This window comes from Nannobrachium achirus (genome assembly GCF_963921795.1).
Source record: "Nannobrachium achirus genome assembly, chromosome: 4".
Taxonomy (NCBI): Eukaryota; Metazoa; Chordata; class Actinopteri; order Myctophiformes; family Myctophidae; genus Nannobrachium; species Nannobrachium achirus.
The window spans coordinates 7702415-7719855 of NC_137813.1; the positions used below are offsets into that span (position 1 = coordinate 7702415).

At 45.7% G+C, this 17441-nt stretch overlaps 1 protein-coding gene across 1 annotated transcript in view; it reads right to left on the bottom strand.

Moving 5' to 3' along the window:
- The window catches only part of LOC308282601 (GTPase IMAP family member 4-like), a gene marked incomplete at both ends in the record, with an annotated part of 53202 nt that overhangs the window by 11240 nt on the left and 24521 nt on the right, over positions 1–17441 (bottom strand). The window contains one exon of the mRNA XM_080722988.1: positions 7507–8107. Within this exon, the coding sequence (XP_080579114.1) occupies positions 7507–8107 (601 nt within the window). The remainder of the gene's footprint in view (positions 1–7506; positions 8108–17441) is intronic.

The window sequence follows — 17441 nt, forward strand, 5'->3', positions numbered from 1 at the left end:
GGTGCACTGTTTTATATTTTATTGTTTTGTATATTGCATTGTATTGATACTATTGCTCACCAATTGTAGAAAGTATATTTCATAATTCAATGTTATTTAATAAGAATTGTAAAATGATTGTGGGAAAGGTTAGTCAATATTGACCATAGCATGGACAAAATCAAACTATTTAAGCTACAAGCACCATTTCAGCAACATATTCACGAACACTATCATAACAAACATTACAATAATACTAATCATGAATTACATTGGTCAATGCACGTGTTTAAAGGTGGTATAATAAATGTGTAATAATACATTGTGAACTAAAGTCTAAAGCCACAAAACAAATTGAAATAAGCTGACTGTAAATTAAACTGCAACAACGTTTATAATAACGTGAAATACATGAATTTACTGACAGCAAAAGCTGAATAAATAACACGGATGGAAGCATAAAAAAGTAACTCATATCATAAGGTTCATATAATGACAGTTAAACAGCCATAATGTTGTCACAGTTAGGCTAATGTGTACATAGATGAACACCAAACTGACCGCGCTAAGCAGGAATTAAATTATAAAGTCTTTAAAAAGCACTCTAACACCGCTGGCCTCCGCAGGACGTTTAAAAGAGAGGAAATTGAAGTTGAAAGTTGTTTACCAGAGCGCTCTGTTTAAACTTCAACTATTAGTCCTCCTGTCCAAGCTAATATTTAACTCTGCTATGTGTGTGTGTGTGTGTGTGTGTGTGTGTGTGTGTGTGTGTGTGTGTGTGTGTGTGTGTGTGTGTGTGTGTGTGTGTGTGTGTGTGTGTGTGTGTGTGAGCGGAACTTACGGCTCGCCCCGCGGACATGGATACAGGCCACCACCGGTAAGGTAACAGGCCGGTGAGCGCGTGCGTGCGTGCTGTGCCGTGCGTAAAGGTCACGGGCCGTGAAGGGCGGTTGGGAGGTGGAGGAGAGGACAGACTTTCTGCTCTGATGTCTGCCTGCCTGCGAGGCACTTTATTTAAAACTAAACTAGTTCAATATTAACTCACTGCAGAGACAAGTTAGTGAACACTGTACACACACACACACACACACACACACACACACACACACACACACACACACACACACACACACACACACACACACACACACACACACACACACACACACACACACACACACCTCCAGGCAACACAGTGAAGCGCATAGAAACATAGAAACGGCGCGTTTCAAACGCCAATGTTTTCCATTAGAGGTTAAAGGCAGTTTTCTTCCTATAAGAGCAATACTGAAGTATAAATATGCATATATAATACATATTTATATAATACACATAGATATGTAATTTAATTGGCGATAGAGTATTTATTTATAGACACTTGTTTTCGACCATATTGTTCTTTCATTTAGCCTGGAATAAAACTCAGATGGGATATGTCAGAAGTTACAATATCGCTAAATATTAGCATAAATATTAGAGAACACCTCAGATAATAAACATATCTTAACTATAGCCTATTTATTTGTACACAATGCACAAAGTAGAGTTTGTAAAATACACGAATAAATAGATACATGTTTAAATGGAATAATTAGTCTATGTTTTGTCTGGTCCAAATAGACAAATTCATTATCAAGTTTTTATAGTTGAAAACTGAGAGTATAGTGTAGATAAATATAAGTGATCCTAATGTTTAGTGTAAATTCACCTCAGGAGAAGCTAGCGCTCCAAGCAGAGGTATTTGGGCCTGTGTGTGTACAGTCCAAACAGCATAAATACTTCCCCAGTGAACTGCGGGTGAACTGTGCACTGTGCGCGTGAACTGTGCACTGTGCGGGTGAACTGTGCACTGCACAACCTGCACAAATGTCTGCTCCGGACTCCGGACGCAGCATTTGCTGCCGGCCATTCCTCCGTCTTTTACAGGGCGTCATAAACGGTCATAAACGGTCATAAAAGGCCGTAAAACCATAAAAGCTCTTCACACAGCGACGCGGAGGCTGAAATAAAGCCGTAAAGCCATAAAGGAGAGGCGGCGTGGAGTCCAGGGCTGTGTCCGAAATCCACCCTATTCACTAATGTAGTGTAGCCTACTAAAATGGGGCTCCGCCATTTTGAACTAGTGTCCGAATGTATAGTGAGCATTTTTGTACCCTAATATAGTGTACTGAAGTATCCCACAATGCATTTGGATTTGTAGTGAGGATTCGATGGTCACTATTCAAGCGCTATTCAAGCCCTGCCGCCCCACAATGCACTGCGCTACGGCCGCTGTCTCGCGCTTTGAGCACGCACATGCGGTGTGCACGCGCACACGCACACTGCAGGTTCGTCTCTGCGTCTCTGCATGGCAGGAGGCGTAGCCACCTGTTGCTGAGCAAACGCAACAGAACCGCTCGTAGCAGAACCACCGGCTAAAGAAAACAACTGTCCACAGCATTGTCACCAGAGAACAAAATTTGCTTTTCATCATTTAATGATGAAAACAGCTCTAAAGTTGTTTATGAAGAGAACATACGAGAATAGACGCTGGAGGCTTTTGTTTTTCGATCTTTTCTTCCCAACCTTCCACAGCTGATAATAATCATGATAAAATAATATTATTTAAATTAGCAAGAATAACCTATTTTATCACAAACATGGGTGTATGTCTGCATGTGAGACAAATGAATGTGGCATAAACATTATTCATTCATTGATTCACCAATGAATGAATACAATTTAAAAAATATATATAGGCCTATACATTTTTTAACATTATTTTATTGAATTGTGATGAATAAAAACATAATTATATTTGGCCTATTTCTCATAATAACAACGCAACATGTTGGTATGTTATTTCCAATCCACATTGGGGAGTTGATGTACAAGCTCACAACGTGTCGCTTCGCCCCCTGTTGAGAGCTTGTAGATCGGCTATTAGGTGGGTTTAGGAATCACGCATTATTTATTGCTCCAAAAGCCAGCGCTAGAGTGTTTTAACTGTGCGACAGCGATGACGCAACCAGATGGCGACGGGGTAGTGTCCGAAATGCGCTGATTTGTTCACTACTGTAGTACACTACATCTGGATCCCTCATTTAGGGTTAGGGAGTAGGGAACGTGTTCCGCATTTCGGACACAGCCCAAGTTTCAAGATGGTACCATGCTATGAACTGGAGTGATGGCTGTTTAAAGCCCAGCCAATAGGAATACAGAGGGGGCGGGGCTTAATCAATTACAGCTCATCCCTATTGGCCGGAAAAAGACCAAAGTTGTGTGTGCATTTTAAAGTTTAAATGACGTTGCTAGGCAAAAGTATGTCAGAGTTATGTGGCACCAAAGTTTCTGGGTTTTTTTCAGAGTCCCCCATTCAAAGTCAATGGGGGTTTTTGCGCGTTGTTTTTTACGAATTACGTTGCCATGGTAACGCGGATCGGAAAGAAAAGTAATAGCACACCATTCCCGGCCAAGCCGCACATTTTGATGTATATATTGCGGGGGTGGCGTAAATCGTGCGGCAGTTATTACGTGCCGAAATTTGTGCCTATAGGCCTACTGTAGTGTACAGGAATACTATATATAGGCCAATTGTTTCAATAATTAAATGTAGTGTGTTTATTTATCTGAGTTAAAAGATTAAACAAATTCCATCTTGTAGAAAATGTACTATTTAACATTTTGGACAAAAGAGCACATTTTACATCAAGCTGCCCAGATGTCCAGTATCCCTATACATTGACACCAAGTTGCTATACAATGAAAATGATCGGATTTATCAGATTAGAACAATAATTCCATATGCGGAGATGCTTTGTGTGACACTGCGTGCTGCTGGGGTGTTCAGTGTTTCTGACGTTACGTTATGTGAGTGATAGCTCTTGTTTTGGGCATGTTTTATCTGACAGCCCGTGCGTCGGAGAAACCATCCACCAAAGCAGCGCTACAGTCAACCTGCTGAATGCTGTCAAACCAGGCATTTGATAGTTCTCAGTAATGCATTAATTTGAGCTTTTCTATTCAGTTGTTGATGTTGTGGAATTTAGTAGTAGCTTATTGGGCTAATAAGGCGCTCTACAGACGGACAGCGGTTGCCGCCGGGGCTCCCGCTTGGATCTGCGAGGACCGCGCCGCGGTGATACACAAACACACTCGCTCTTTGAGTAAACGCTGCGCGGTATTTCACAAAGATGAACACAATCCATCTCTCACCGCCCGCGTACGCATGCACAAACGAGCACGCTCGCGGGGATTTTCACGGGACTGCGCCCGCTCGCCTCGCCGCCTCTAAACTTCGCTGCGCGGACGAAATAGCCGCCCGCCTCTCATTGAAAATGAATTACTAGCAGGCGTGACCGCGTACCGTCTGGAATCCCCTTAATCATTCTAAACACCTGGGCGTGCTGACTCGCTGTGCGCAATGGTTTCCAGGCACTCCACCCGACAGTGCGTGGCTCAGGCATGTGCACGCATAGACATCAAAGGGGGCTTGAGCCCCTGCCCTTTTATCCGTCTCTAAAAAGTGCCCTCTTCAGACCATGAATGCATTTTTTTTACTATGGTAAAATATATGCAAATGTCCTCTTTCCATACCATAACTGAAAGCCTCTATCAGAGTCCAGGGTGAAGAGCTATTCACTTCACAGCTTTGTAGTTTCCTAGCTATCACCTAGGCTTTGTTATGTTTATTTAGGTGATAACTAAACTACACCGAGGTGAAGTGAATAGCTCTTCAACCTGGACTCTGTTAGAGCCTTTAGAGGCTGAAGGCTGCATTCATTGTCCACCAAAAGGCCCTTTTAGAATTGTCAGCCCCTGCCTCTCTAACATTCTCTGCACGTCCCTGCGTATCTGTGCCATTCTGTGCGGGGTAGCAGCAGCGCAGCAGAAACAAAACTTGAGAGGAAGGCTGAAAGCTTAGGCACAGGAGGTATGGGTCCCACGACAAAAATCGGTACCATATTGGCTCAAAACGGGACGACGGGACCCTGGTTGGTAACGCAGAAAGTAATGCAGTAATGAAGTTATCATTACTGCATTATATTACCGATTTTTTTTAGTAGGGCGTTATATTAGTCATTACCGCATTTCAGTAATATATTAGTAATATGCGTTATATTACTAACGCGCGTTACCCAACACTGGAAGAGGGCCATGTGAGAAATGAGGGGTGGAAGGTGTGGTTTAGCAGCCAAGGAGTGTGTGTGTAATGTTTGGCATGGATAGGGGCAACGGTGGTGGAGATGTGAATAGGAGAAAAGTGTGACGTGACGTGTGAGAGACTGACTGACGGACAGACTGACAGACAGACAGCCGGTGGAGGTTTTGGTAACTGCGACCTTCATAGAATAGATAGAAACTGACTCCTCCTGCCTTCTGAGAGTCTAGTTTACGAGGCTAACTGCGACCTGACGGTCACAATAAGTTGACTAAACCCGCATGCATGCACACGCACAGCATCACTTACTTCCAGTGCTGAAATGTAATGCTGCAACGACCAATAGCTCCGGAGAGTTGTGACTGGGGGGGCTATGGGGGAGCTGACTTGTTTAGAGCAGGGGCTAATTAATTCTGGCAGCAAAAAAATAATAGTTCTAATATGACAATATTCACTTAGGGTATGGATAACTGAACAGACCAGATCATTAGGGTTTTTGTGAGGCTGAAGATGCTTTCCAGCATAAAAAGTTCATGTAGAAGTCAATCAATTGTCTTTCATAGGTTCATATATATTTTATTTATTTATACCTTAAATATTTTTCATCACAATTGGGTTTGTGGGGAGGGGGGGCTTAGGGGGTGCTATGCTTTCACCAGGGGGGGGGGGGGGGTAAAGCCACTGGCATGACTCACAAGCACAAGTGATAAAAACAAGTGACAAGTGATTTCTTTTTCATATCAGGCGTGTGCAACGCAACACAATGAACACATTGTAGATCTGCTCTTCCGGTGAATGTTGACCCCAGAATTGAGACGCTCGTGGCAGACTTTCAGGTTTAAAATCACCACAATGTATTTTTCAATTAATTATACATTTTCAATATTATTAATATGATATATTTATATGATAATTAGTTTGAAATGTATACTGTAGAGAAAAGTTTTTTTCTGCAACCCTATAGGCCTAAATCATATGTATGTATATATATATATATATATATATATGTATATATATTATATATATATTTTATATATATATTTATATATTGTGTTTTATATATAAAATACAAGCCCTGGTTTTCTTTTCTCACCTGCACGTATTTCCATGCTTTGTAATACCAATACAAACATTGCATACTTTTTTTTTTTTTTTTAATTAACCAATTATAAAGAAAGCATTCACAGGGTTAAAAAGTTGAGTTATGTTGTTATGTTAACTAGCTAGAGATTTGGTTCATTCTGAGGCAGACTATACAAATAAATATCCCAACATAGGCAAATAATAAATCACAGCATGATCAAAACAAAAGCATGAATTTGTATTCTTATTCTCAGAGTGTTTAAACTGATCGTGTACCAGGGACCACCATCCTGACTAACAGTCAACCTGGGGACCACTGTCTGACTGTGACTGTGTTTCAAACTCTTGAGGATCTTAATGTTAAAGGAGTAGTTTTCCACCCAAAATTACATTTTTGCTATTGATTACTCACGCCATGGAAACTTTAGTTCAATAATATGTTTTTGTATTTGTCATATTCCTAAGACAAAAACAATATTTTAGTAATTTAACGTGGAATCAATGGGGGTAAATGCATTGTAATCAATTTTCATTTTTGTCTTAGGAATGCAACAAAAACCCAAAAAATGTATTGAACTTAAGCCTCCATGGCGTGAGTAATCAATAGGAAAAAAAAGTCATTTTGGGGGTGAACTACTCCTTTAAGTTTCTAATTTTGATAATGATAATGATAACACTGTCACACAAGTATAGGCCTACCATCAGTTTTGATCTAAGTTTCTCCGAAACAAAATAATGAAAACAGTTGAAACATTTACATTAATAATTTGAAGTTAATTAAAAAATGAGTTGCTGTTGTAAATTTATCAGTAAAAAAAAACTGCTTTTGTCATTATTCGTTTTTTGTTTTTTTTAGTATTTCATCACACAGCCAATGCATGGCCTTAGTAGGTCTACATCTCCTAACTCGTGATCAGTCTGAATCACAAGCTTTTCAAACATAGATAAACAGATTCAAGATTGAAGTGACAATTTACTTTACTTAATTTTATTATATAAAATCACTTATACACAATGATGCAATAGAATATGCAGGTTATTTTGTTAGCTATAATTTCACAGCATAAATGTGTCCGTCATTTTATTCATGATCTGGAGGGAGCGTAGGCCTATAGATCATTTTGATAATTTTCTCTTGATAGGCCTTCAGTGTGGATAGTGATTACTACTAAGTTCCTTTCTGAAGTTCCACCTGGAAGTGCATGGCTAATTTCTTCAATGATGCTAAGAAGCTGAATGTATATGTTTTCTTTTCAGCCTCCTTCCTTGGCACGTTGTTTTGTTCTACTTCTTTTTGTATGCACCTCTCTGCCTCTTTGAACATCTCATTGGTGTAGCATGAGTTTCCATTTACTGCAACCATGGCATCAATTATCTTGATGAGCTCAACTACCTGATTTCTGTCTTTGCTCTTGTTGTTAAAGACATGGACCCTGTCTCCACAGCGCCGGACTATTTCTTGAAGCCCTAGTGGGGACTCGCGCACAAACTCTCGAATTGTTTGACCTTCTAAATCATCACCACGGGTGAACAGCACAATCATGTACTTGTCAGCCATTTCCCCAAACAGCTTCTGCAGGGCGGTCACAGAATTCTTCTCTTCTGTGGTGAACCGACCAGCTTGAATGACGATCACGATTGCCTGAGGGCCCGGGCTTGAGAACTGGATGCATTTCACAATTTCCTCTGTGATGAATTCATGAGGTAGGGCTGTGTCAAGGATGCCTGGTGTGTCTACCACTCTAATCTCTCTTTTGCACCATGTTATGCTTTGCTTTTGACAACTTGATGTCACTGAGCGGGCAGAGGGTTCACTTCTAAATTCATTTTTTCCAAGGATCGTGTTGCCGACCGCACTCTTCCCCACGCCGGTTTTTCCAATCAAAACAATTCTCAGGTCAGGACCTAAAAATATAATAAATAATAATAATATTAGGCCTAACAATTGTTTTTGGTGTCTACGGCAGGCAGTTTCAATGTTAATGACCATGGCTCGTGTACCCTTTGGAGCCGGTGTACAGTCATTGTACACGAACCATAGTGACCATGGTGCGTGATCACTCGCTGGCTGCCTTTCGTGTACAATTCTGTGCCGACTATGTTTTATCAATGGGGGGCAACAGAGAGCCATAGTCTAGCCTACTACTGCCTGGTTGGTTCCCAAAGTGTGGTTTGGGGACCCCGGGTTTCCAGGGGGTCCCTGGCTGGTTCCCAAAGTGTGGTTTGGGGACCCCCAGGGTTTCCATGGCTGGTTTACAACAGCCTAGTACATTCATGGCTGGTTCCCAAAGTGTGGTTCGGGGACCTCTTGGGGGCCCTACAGGGTTTCAAAGGGGTCCTTGGCTGGTTCCCAAAGTGTGGTTCAGGGACCTCTCTGGGTCCCTGAGGGGTTTCTGGGGCCTTGGCCTCGGACTGCAGAGTCCGGGGACAACCGATCAGGGACCACCTCCAGGGACCCCTGGCGATATGACTGTGGACCTGGGATATGGCTTTGGAGAACCAGACGGGCCGCTGCTCCGCTCCTGTCCGACTTTGGGGCCTCGGCCTGGGACTGCAGAGTAGCCAGGGACCCCCTGGAGCTCCGGGGACCCCCGGGGACCACCGCCAAAAAGCTAAAAAATGACCAAATGATCCCCCCAAAGGGGCTGCTCACAGGGAATTCCCGGGGACCACGACTCCTGGTGCTCCGGAACGACGCACCAGGTCGCGCCCCTAGTGGAGGACCCCCTGCCACTGCAGCGCAAATAAAATGCTGTAACTCGATCTAGGAGCGACCGGGAGAGCTGGGGCCGGTACCCACGCGTCCGCCTCGGCGGCCCGGAGACGGCCGTTCATAGAGCGCCACCTAGTGGCAGACCCCTGCAACTGCAGTCAGCTAAATAGGCTTTAACTCGGCCCCGGAGCGACCGGGAGAGACGGGGACGGCACCCAGGGGGTCCCCGGCGGCAGGGCCACCGCCTGGGCCCCGAGGGACCCCTGGAGCTCTAGGGACCCCCAGGGACCCCAGCGCCACCGGGAAAAGAAATATGGAAAATACTCAATTAGCCGATCTACAAGCTATTGCTCCACTCCAAGGACCGAGGCCCGGGCGGGGAGGGGACCTCCGCTTCTCAGGAGGGTCTCCCGGGGGTAAAACGTATATATTACACTATAAGTGTAATAGTGTAATAGCACAATATGTGTAAATAGTGTAATAATGTAACAGGTTTAATAGTGTAATAGGTGTAATAGTGTAATAGTGTAATAAGTCTAATAGTGTAATAGTGCATTACATGTAATAGTGTAATAGTGTAATAGGTTTAATAGTGTAACAGCACAGGCCACCAGAGCCCAATGCAGCCCAATAGAGTCCAGCACACTTAAGTCCAGCCCAGTCCTGCACAGTGGGAGTATAGACAATGGAAGGGGGTGCAGTTATGTATGCACCAGGCCATTACAGGCCGGATCCAGCTGGAATAGGCCAGACCAGGGTGCACATGACTGCATCAGACTCCAACAGTCTCCACCAGGCTGCTCCAGGCTCCCGCCAGGCTTTTAGCTCCTGGCACATGTGATTAACCGCTGTGTACACGGGCAACAGTTTTATATGACTTTGTATACACGACCAATAGTTTTACGTGAACATGTGTAGGGTTTATTACAGTACTGCCTCGTATAGCCCAACAGAGCCCAGCCCAGCACAACACAGCCCACCAGAGCCCAATACAGCCCACCAGAGCCCAATGGACTCCAGCACACCTAATTCTAGGCTAGTCCTGCCCAGTGGGAGTATAGACCAGGGAAGGGGGATAGTTAGATGGATGCACCAGGCCATTAAAGGCCATACCTGGCTGGAATAGGCCAGATCAGGGTGCACATAATTGTACCAAACTCCAACAGTCTCCACCACACTGCTCCAGGCTCCCACCCGCCCTGTAGCTCCTTGCACATGGGATTACACACTTTGAACACAGGCAATAGTTGTACATGAGTTTGTGTACATGGCCAATAGTTTTACATGAACATGTCTAGGCTTTAGTAGAGTACTGTCTTGTATAGCCCAACAGAGCCCAGAACAGCATAGCCCACCAGAGCCCAATACAATGTAATGGCCTGGTGCAGGCCATTACAATGTCATGTTCATGTATTGGCCGTGTACACAAACTCATGTAAAACTATTGCCTGTGTACACAGGGGTTAATCACATTTGCAAGGAGCTAAAGGCTGGCTGGAGCCTGGAACAGCCTGGTGGAGTCTGGTGGAGACTGGTGCACCCTAGTCTGGCCTATTCCAGCCGGATATGGCCTGTAATGGCCTGGTGCAGCCATCTAACCAGCCGGATATGGCCTGTAATGACCTGGTGCAGCCATCTAACTACCCCCTTCCCTGGTCTATACTCCCACTGGGCAGGACTGGGCTGGTCTTAGGTGTGCTGGACTCTATTGGGCTCTAGTGGGCTGTATTGGGCTCTGGCTCTATACTCCCACTGGGCAGGACTGGACTGGACTTAGGTGTGCTGGACTCTATTGGGCTGTATTGGGCTCTGGTGGGCTGTGCTGGGCTCTGTTGGGCTATACGAGGCAGAACAGTACTAAAGCCCAGACATGTTCATGTAAAACTATTGGCCGTGTACACAAAGGCATGTAGAAACTATGGCCCGTGTACACAGTGGCTTTTTCCTTGACCGTTCGAGTTAGGAGTGCCGTGTACACAGGATCTACAGAGCTGGCTGGAGTATGGAGCAGCCTGGTGGAGTCTGGTGCAGTCCTGTGCACCCTGGTCTGTCCTATTCAAGCCGGATCTGGCCTGTAATGGCCTGGTGTAGCCATCTAACTACCCCCCTTCCCTCGCCTATACTCCTACTGGGCAGGACTGGGCTTGACTTAGGTTTGCTGGACTCTATTGGGCTCTGGTGGGCTGTATTGGGCTCTGGTGGGCTGTGCTGGGCTCTGTTGGGCTATACGAGGCAGAACAGTACTAAAGCCCAGATATGTTCATGTAAAACTATTGGCCGTGTACACAAAGTCATGTAAAACTATGGCCCGTGTACACAGTGGCTTTTTCCTTGACCTTTTGAGTTAGGAGTGTCGTAGAGACACGAGACCGGGTTTGTTGGATTCAGCGTCAAAAAGTAAGTCAGAATAAGTGTCTTTTATCCGAAAAAATATGTAATCGTGTTGGTGGCGTGCAAATTTCGTGTCTTTTTCGCAATCGTAAAGGGTTCAAAGTGTCGGAGAGACACGAAGCCCATTCCATCGGATCGGGCATGCTTCAAATATGAAAAGTGTGTCCGGCCTAAAACAAAACATATATTTTAGATTTTTTTTATTCATTTTAAGGACAAAGGGCCCGTTTTGACGCCTAAAACGACCCTCTCCCTTGACCGTTCGAGTTAGGAGTGCCGTGTACACAGGATCTACAGAGCTGGCTGGAGTATGGAGCAGCCTGGTGGAGTCTGGTGCAGTCCTGTGCACCCTGGTCTGGCCTATTCAAGCCGGATCCAGCCTACTGTAGGCTAGTGAAGCCATCCAACCTCTCCACTTCCCTAATCTATTCTCCCACTGTGCTGGACTGGACTCTATCAGGCTCTGGTGGGCTGTTTTGGGCTCTGGTGGGCTGTTTTGGGCTCTGGTGGGCTGGGCTGGGCTCTGGTAGGCTATACAGGGCAGTACTGTAGTATAGCCTAGGCATGTTCATGTAAAACTATTGGCCGTGTACACTAAGGCATGTAGAAACTATGGCCCGTGTACACAGTGGATAATTCCATCAACGAGGAGCTACAGGACTGGCGGGAGCCTTGAGCAGCCCGGTGGACACTGCTGGAGTCTGGTGCAGTCCTGTGCACCCTGGTCTGGCCTATAACAGCCGGATCCAGCCTACTGTAGGCTAGTGAAGCCATCTAACCTCTCCACTTCCCTAATCTATTCTCCCACTGTGCTGGAGTTGGATGTGCTGGGCTGTGCTGGACTCTATCAGGCTCTGGTGGGCTGTATTGGGCTCTGGTGGGCTGTGCTGTGCTCTGCTGGGCTCTGTTGGGCTATACGAGGCAGAACAGTACTAAAGCCCAGATATGTTCATGTAAAACTATTGGCCGTGTACACAAAGTCATGTAAACCTATGGCCCGTGTACACAGTGGCTTTTTCCTTGACCTTTTGATGACCTTGATGATGGATTTGTTGGATTCAGCGTCAAAAAGTAAGTCAGAATAAGTGTCTTTTATCCGAAAGAATGTGTAATCGTGTTGGTGGCGTGCACATTTCGTGTCTTTTTCGCAATCGTAAAGGGTTCAAATTGTCGGAGAGACACGAAACCCATTCCATCGGATCGGGCATGCTTCAAATATGTAAAGTGTGTCCGGCCTAAAACAAAACATATTTTTTAGATTTTTGTATTCATTTTAAGGACAAAGGGCCCGTTTTGACGCTTAAAACGACCCTTTCCCTTGACCGTTCGAGTTAGGAGTGCAGTGTACACAGGATCTACAGAGCTGGCTGGAGTATGGAGCAGCCTGGTGGAGTCTGGTGCAGTCCTGTGCACTCTGGTCTGGCCTATAACAGCCGGATCCAGCCTACTGTAGGCTAGTGAAGCCATCCAACCTCTCCACTTCCCTAATCTATTCTCCCACTGTGCTGGACTTGGATGTGCTGGGCTGTGCTGGACTCTATCAGGCTCTGGTGGGCTGTTTTTGGCTCTGGTGGGCTGTGCTGGGTTCTAGTAGGCTATACAGGGCAGTACTGTAGTATAGCCTAGGCATGTTCATGTTAAACTATTGCTTGTGTACTCTAAGGCATGTAGAAACTAGGGCCCGTGTACACAGTGGATAATCCCATCAACGAGGAGCTACAGGACTGGCGGGAGCCTTGAGCAGCCCGGTGAAGACTGCTGGAGTCTGGTGCAGTCCTGTCTACCCTGTCTGGCCTATTCAAGCCAGATCTGGACAGTAATGGCCTGGTGGAGTCATCTAACTACCCCCTTTCCCCGGTCTATACTCCTACTCGGCAGGACTGGGCTGGACTTAGGTTTGCTTGACTCTATTGGGCTCTGGTAGGCTCTATTGGGCTCTGGTAGGCTCTATTGGGCTCTGGTGGGCCGTGTTGTGCTGTGCTGGGCTCTGTTGGGCTACACGAGACAGTACAGTACTAAAGCCTGGCCATGGTCATGTAAAACTATTGGCCATGTACACAAAGTCAAGTAAAACTATTGGCCGTGTACACAAAGTCCTGTAAAACTATTGCCCGTGTACACAGTGGCTTTTTGCTTGACCTTTCGAGTTAGGAGTGTCGTAGAGACACGAGACCGGGTTTGTTGGATTCAGCGTCAAAAAGTAAGTCAGAATAAGTGTCTGTTATCCGAAAGAATGTGTAATCGTGTTGGTGGCGTGCAAATTTTGTGTCTTTTTCGCAATCATAAAGGGTTAAAATTGTTGGAGAGACACGAAACCCATTCCATCGGATCAGGCATCCTTCAAATATGAAAAGTGTTTCCTGCGTAAAACAAACAGATTTCTTTTGATTTTTTTATTGATTTTAAGGACAAAAATACGTGTTTCGGTGTCTTTTTCGCAATCGTAAAGGGTTCAAAGTGTTGGAGAGACACGAAACCCATTCCATCAGATCGGGCATGCTTCAAATATGAAACGTGTGTCCTGCCTGAATCAAAACATATTTTTTTGGTTTTTTTATTCATTTTAAGGACAAAGGGCCTGTTTTGACGCCTAAAACGACCCTTTTCCTTGACCTTTCAAGTTAGGAGTGTCGTGTACACAGGATCTACAGAGCTGGCTGGAGCATGGAGCAGCCTGGTGGAGTCTGGTGCAGTCCTGTCTACCCTGGTCTGCCATTACAGTCACTGTAATGGCCTGGTGGAGTCATCTAACTACCCCCCTTCCCTGGTCTATACTCCTATTGGGCAGGATTGGGCTGGACTTATGTTTGCTGGAGTCTATTGGGCTCTGGTAGGCTGTATTGGGCTCTGGTGGGCCGTGTTGTGCTGTGATGGGCTCTGTTGGGCACAGGGGTTAATTATTATAATTGAATTTAAGGACACAACTGTTCAAGTGTGGAGAGCTACAGAGCTGGCGAGAGCCTAGTGCAGTGTTCCAGACGGATCCAGCCTCATATACTCCCCTTATAAGTCAGAGGTTCAACTATGGGACCCCTAGAGGGGTCTCCATACTCCCCTTATAAGTCAGTGGTTCAACAATGGGACCCCTAGAGGGGTCTCCAGATGATCTTGGGTGGTCCCAAATGATTAGCTTAATGTGAAACATTGTTTTTCCACTCAACAGTGTACAGAGGCTATCTGCACATTTCTAAAGAGACAATTTAAGGACTTTTTAATACTTTTAAAATGATAAATTAAATATTAGGGGCAGAAATTGTGAAAATATCAGATCTACATGCTCACGCCGCCCTGCGTTGTGAGGTGTTGTGAGCATGTAGATCTGCTATTTTCACAAGGCCGTGTTTTACAAAATCTAACGCCTCAACTCTTTGTCCAAACAGTGAGGCATTGTGAGCTTGAAGATTAGCTATTTTCGCCATCTGTGGAACCAAGTCAAATAAATGCAAGGCCTACAATTCTCTGTCTGTCTGTCTGTCTGTCTGTCTGTCTGTCTATCTGGCAATATCCTCAGGGTGTCCAGTCAAAACACCACAAAACTGACATTCAAGGAGTAGTTCACCCCCAAAATGACTTATTTTTTCAATGTATTACTCACGCCATGGAGACTTGAGTTCAATAGAAAAAAAGTCACTTTGGGGGTGAACTACTCCTTTAATGAAATGTTTTTCTTCTCTTCACCCACACCAAATGATCACCACTCTGTTTTGTTACACACGTTTGGTTCTAAAGATGAAAGAAAAATGCAGGGCATTCACAATCTGGCTAATTAAACAACAAACAAATTGGAATTATCAGAAGTTAGTCGCACGCATACTGTACCAACAAAACACAGTAAGTCCAAATGGAAAACAAATACACTTGCACTGATCTGAAACATTCTCTCCCAGTGAACTTGACTGACCAGTGAACAAAGACAGACTGGTGCCACTCATCAAGCAGAAGCCACTGATCACAAGAAGGCACTAATTGACCACACCTGGCTTGGTGGCCTGAGTGGTGTAGTATAGTGTGTTGACAGCAAGGCTTATGCAGGCCAACCTAACTCTGTCCCTGGCATGTGCGAGGTGCTTGTAGATCTGTGAGGCGCTTGTAGATCTGCTGTATTGGGGTTTTTAACTAGTTTGAAGTGTTGGTGCCGTGCTGTGACAGCTTGAAGCAGGGATGGCTCCCCACAAACCCAATTGTGATGAAAAATATTTATGAAATAAATAAATGAAATATACTGCCTTGTACAGCCCAAGAGAGCAAAGTACAGCCTAGCACAGCCTAAAAAGACTATTACAACCCAGTAGAGTCTAGTACAGTAAGGCCTAGTACACCCTATTCTAGCCCAGTCTAGCCTGTGGGAGAACTGTCTAGGGTCTACTTTAATAGCCTCTATTAAGCTCTTGTCAAACCGGTAGATACTCACACCATAGGGACTAACCACTGTGTACACGGGCAATAGCTTGTATGTGCATTACCAGTAGGTTTTACATGAACATGTCTAGGCAATACTGGCCTAAAATGTTTTTGGACACACCAAATTGTGTTGCACAACGGTCAAATTAGCCATCATGATATTGGGGGATGAACAATTAGGCTGCTCCAGGCTACAGCCAGGCCTGTAGCTCCCTACACATGCAATTAACCCCTGTGTACACAGGCGATAGTTTCTACATGCCTTAGTGTACACGGCCAATAGTTTTACATGAACATGTCTAAGCTATACTACAGTACTGCCCTGTATAGCCTACCAGAGCCCAGCCCAGCCCACCAAAGCCCAAAAGGGCCCACCAGAGCCTGATAGAGTCCAGCACAGCCCAGCACATCCAAGTCCAGCACAGTGGGAGAATAGATTAGGGAAGTGGAGAGGTTAGATGGCTTCACTAGCCTACAGTACGCTGGATCCGGCTGTTATAGGCCAGACCAGGGTGCACAGGACTGCACCAGACTCCAGCAGTGTCCACCGGGCTGCTCAAGGCTCCCGCCAGTCCTGTAGCTCCTCGTTGATGGGATTATCCACTGTGTACACAGGCCCTAGTTTCTACATGCCTTAGTGTACACGGGCAATAGTTTAACATGAACATGCCAAGGCTATACTACAGTACTGCCCTGTAAGCCTACTAGAACCCAGCAGAGCCCACCAGAGCCAAAAACAGCCCACCAGAGCCTGATAGAGTCCAGCACAGCCCAGCACATCCAAGTCCAGCACAGTGGGAGAATAGATTAGGGAAGTGGAGAGGTTAGATGGCTTCACTAGCCTACATTAGGCTGGATCCGGCTGTTATAGGCCAGACCAGGGTGCACCGGACTCCAGCAGTCTCCACCGGGCTGCTCAAGGCTCCCGCCAGTCCTGTAGCTCGTCGTTGATGGGATTATCCACTGTGTACACGGGCCCTAGTTTCTACATGCCTTAGTGTACACGAGCAATAGTTTAACATGAACATGCCTAGGCTATACTACAGTACTGCCCTTTATAGCCTACCAGAGCCCAGCCCAGCCCACCAGAGCCCAAAACAGCCCACCAGAGCCTGATAGAGTCCAGCACAGCCCAGCACATCCAAGTCCAGAACAGTGGGAGAATAGATTAGGGAAGTGGAGAGGTTAGATGGCTTCACTAGCCTACAGTAGGCTGGATCCGGCTGTTATAGGCCAGACCAGGGTGCACCGGACTCCAGCAGTCTCCACCAGGCTGCTCAAGGCTCCCGCCAGTCCTGTAGCTCCTCGTTGATGGGATTATCCACTGTGTACACAGGCCCTAGTTTCTACATGCCTTAGTGTACACGGGCAATAGTTTAACATGAACATGCCTAGGCTATACTACAGTACTGCCCTGTATAGCCTACCAGAGCCCAGCCCAGCCCACCAGAGCCCAAAGCAGCCCACCAGAGCCTGATAGAGTCCAGCACAGCCCAGCACATCCAAGTCCAGCACAGTGGGAGAATAGATTAGGGAAGTGGAGAGGTTAGATGGCTTCACTAGCCTACAGTAGGCTGGATCCGGCTGTTATAGGGCAGACCAGGTTGCACAGGACTGCACCAGACTCCAGCAGTGTCCACCGGGCTGCTCAAGGCTCCCGCCAGTCCTGTAGCTCCTCGTTGATGGGATTATCCACTGTGTACACAGGCCCTAGTTTCTACATGCCTTAGTGTA